Below are 2,630 nucleotides of genomic sequence, written 5' to 3'. Positions count from 1 at the left end.
GAAAAACTAAGAAAGAGAAAGAAGAAAATGAGGAATAAAATAAATTTTAATTATTTTTGTTAAATAAAACGTTTTTACAAATATATAAAAAAATGAATGATTTACAAGACAGTACAACAAGAATGATAATGGTTTTGTTTAAATGAAGTTTTAGTTTTTAATGTTTCTTCTTCTTCTTCAGAGACATGTTTATTTGTTAATCTAGGAGGCTCAGAAAGAAGTTTTTTTATTAAATCTTGGAACAACACATCTACATTGTTATTTGATTTAGCACTTGTCTCAATAAATTCAAATCCTTCTCTTTTAGCAAGATCTTGTGCTTCTTGACTAGAAACAATTCTATTTGCAGCTAAATCAGTTTTATTTCCTACAAGATATTTGATAATGTCTTTAGGTGCATAATATCCAACATCTTTTAACCATCCTTTAACACTTTCATATGTTGTTCTATCAGAAATATCAAATACTACAATGACAGCATTACATCCTTCATAGTAACTTCTTGACATCATTGATTTTTGTTGTTTACCATTATAATTCCACTATGACAAATAAGTTTAAAAAAGGTGTTTGTATTTATATAAAAAACAAACTACATTTAAAAATACTTCTTTGCCATCAACATAATAATTTTTTGTATTACAATTTGTTGATTTATTGCTGTCTTTAAAATAACCGTACTATAAATTAAACATTTGACAAGATAATATAAAATAAACAAACCAGAAGTTGGTTAATTAAACACATCTTTCCAACACCCTCATCTCCAACTATAACGATGGTAAATGATTTTGTTTCATTATTTTCATTACACCAATTATCTCTTTCATTTGGTTTTCCAGTAACATAACTTTGGCTATAGATTGATGGAGGTATTGTTGAAGAGAATGTTTGCCCTTCTTTTGTCATAGTTAATTCAAACTATTTAATCAGTTCTTTCATTGATAACTCTTACTTGTTGTTTTTTAATAGTTTGTGCTGTTACTATATCTAGTTGTTATTTTACAATTTATTCTTTCTATTTTTTGCTTATTTCTGCCAAAGGGTAACATTTTATTTAATACTCTTTTTTTAAAAGTACTTGAATTAATGTTTGAAAACAAGCTGTAAAATTTTTTTTGTCGTATTGACTTTTTACTCTTTCTTCCTTCCTTCATTTTTGAAGTTTATATCCATGATTATATGAATTTATTTTAACATATATATCAAAAATTAATAGAATTAAAAAAAAGAAATATTTTTGGAAATTTATTATGAAAAATTAATAAATGAAAATAAGGAGATAATATATCCTAGTAAATAGAATTTAGTTCAATTTATTAATACCCACCATCATAACAACTATTTTATTCATTTTACATACAAAATAATTATTTTTGCATTCTGAATTATTTTAGCTCTATCTAAATATTTTACACAACCTCATTTGTTCTATATTCTTTTTGGAGTTTTTTGTATTCTTCAATTGTGTTATACCATAAATCAGTTCCTGGAAATCTATACTTTCCTTTTCTAATATGGACTGGTGTAAAATTAAACATTCTTTCTGCTTGTTCTTTTGATACAATTAAATACGAGTTTTGTGTTCGAAGGTCAATAATATTATTATTAACTGGAACATTAATTTTTTCTGCAGTTTTAACTAATGTAATATCGTTAAGTTCTTCAACTTTTTGTCTTATTTTTTCCTCATTGCTTCCACTTATTTCATTCATACTTGATTGAAGAATAGGATCATCAATTAATTCAACAACATCTTTATCTTCTTCCATTTTTTCTTCTTTTTCTTCGGTATTTATAAGTGTTTTGTCATATTCATTTTCTTTTTTGATTCTCCTTGTGTATTTTCTTTTAGTTCTTTTATTCACTTTCTTTGGTGTTTCTTCATCTCCAATAAAAGAAGTATCAGTGTCTTCATTACCTTTTTTTGGTTTTTTTAATTTTATTGGTGCAATAGATCTTGTAAGTCTTCTATTTGTTGGGTACTTATGATGAAGCTCTTCTTGCATTTCCTCCATATTAATTTCTTCATTTTCTGCTAAGAGGTGAGTTGTTTACTTTCATTATAAAACAATCACAAATGTTGTCATTCACTAAAGACATATATTTTTGTTGATTAATTTATTTCAAACACTCAGAAACTTTGGTCATATTTCTTGTAATATCTTATAATACCTGAACAAACAATTTACTGATATACTTGTATCTTCATATTCATCATCTTCTTCTTCTTTTATTTTACCCTTTTTTGAATAAACTGATTGATATCTTGCTTGATGTTTTCTTCTTCCAATGCTTCTTCTTCCACTCATCAAATAGATTATTTAAGTTTTTCTTTCTTTTCTTTTCAAGTTTTAGTTCTCTTTATATCTTTTCGTTTTTAGAAGATTCTTGACTTGTTGTGTATTAGCTTTTTAATAGTTTTTTTAATTTTTTTTATTTAACTTTTTTCATGATTTTTTATAGTTTTCTTGAACATTTCTTGAAATACAAAAATACCATATCTATTTATATTCATTTTGATTTATATTTTTTAATTTCTTTTTTGGTTTTCATAATGTGTTATATATTCATCTTTAAGAAAACTTGAAAAAAAAGAAGAACTTAAAATTGAAGAGAAATGGCGGAAA

The 2,630-nt window shown here is 24.6% G+C and overlaps 2 protein-coding genes across 2 annotated transcripts; both read right to left on the bottom strand.

Moving 5' to 3' along the window:
• Nucleotides 1–101: 101 nt before the first annotated feature.
• ENU1_093260 (Ras-likeGTP-binding protein YPT1, putative) lies at nt 102–909 on the bottom strand (the record flags this gene model as incomplete). The annotated part of the gene is made up of 3 exons (XM_008859096.1): nt 102–542; nt 594–680; nt 724–909. 3 exons carry the CDS (start codon nt 907–909, stop codon nt 102–104), a joined length of 714 nt encoding a protein of 237 aa, XP_008857318.1.
• A 503-nt stretch (nt 910–1,412) lies between these two features.
• On the bottom strand, nt 1,413–2,312 carry ENU1_093250 (hypothetical protein; the record flags this gene model as incomplete). The annotated part of the gene is made up of 2 exons (XM_008859095.1): nt 1,413–2,038; nt 2,186–2,312. 2 exons carry the CDS (start codon nt 2,310–2,312, stop codon nt 1,413–1,415), a joined length of 753 nt encoding a protein of 250 aa, XP_008857317.1.
• Nucleotides 2,313–2,630: the final 318 nt, after the last annotated feature.

The sequence above is a fragment of the Entamoeba nuttalli genome (assembly GCF_000257125.1).
Source record: "Entamoeba nuttalli P19 unplaced genomic scaffold asmbl_4098, whole genome shotgun sequence".
In the NCBI taxonomy this organism is placed as follows: Eukaryota; Evosea; order Mastigamoebida; family Endamoebidae; genus Entamoeba; species Entamoeba nuttalli.
This window is presented reverse-complemented; position numbering and strand designations above follow the sequence as displayed.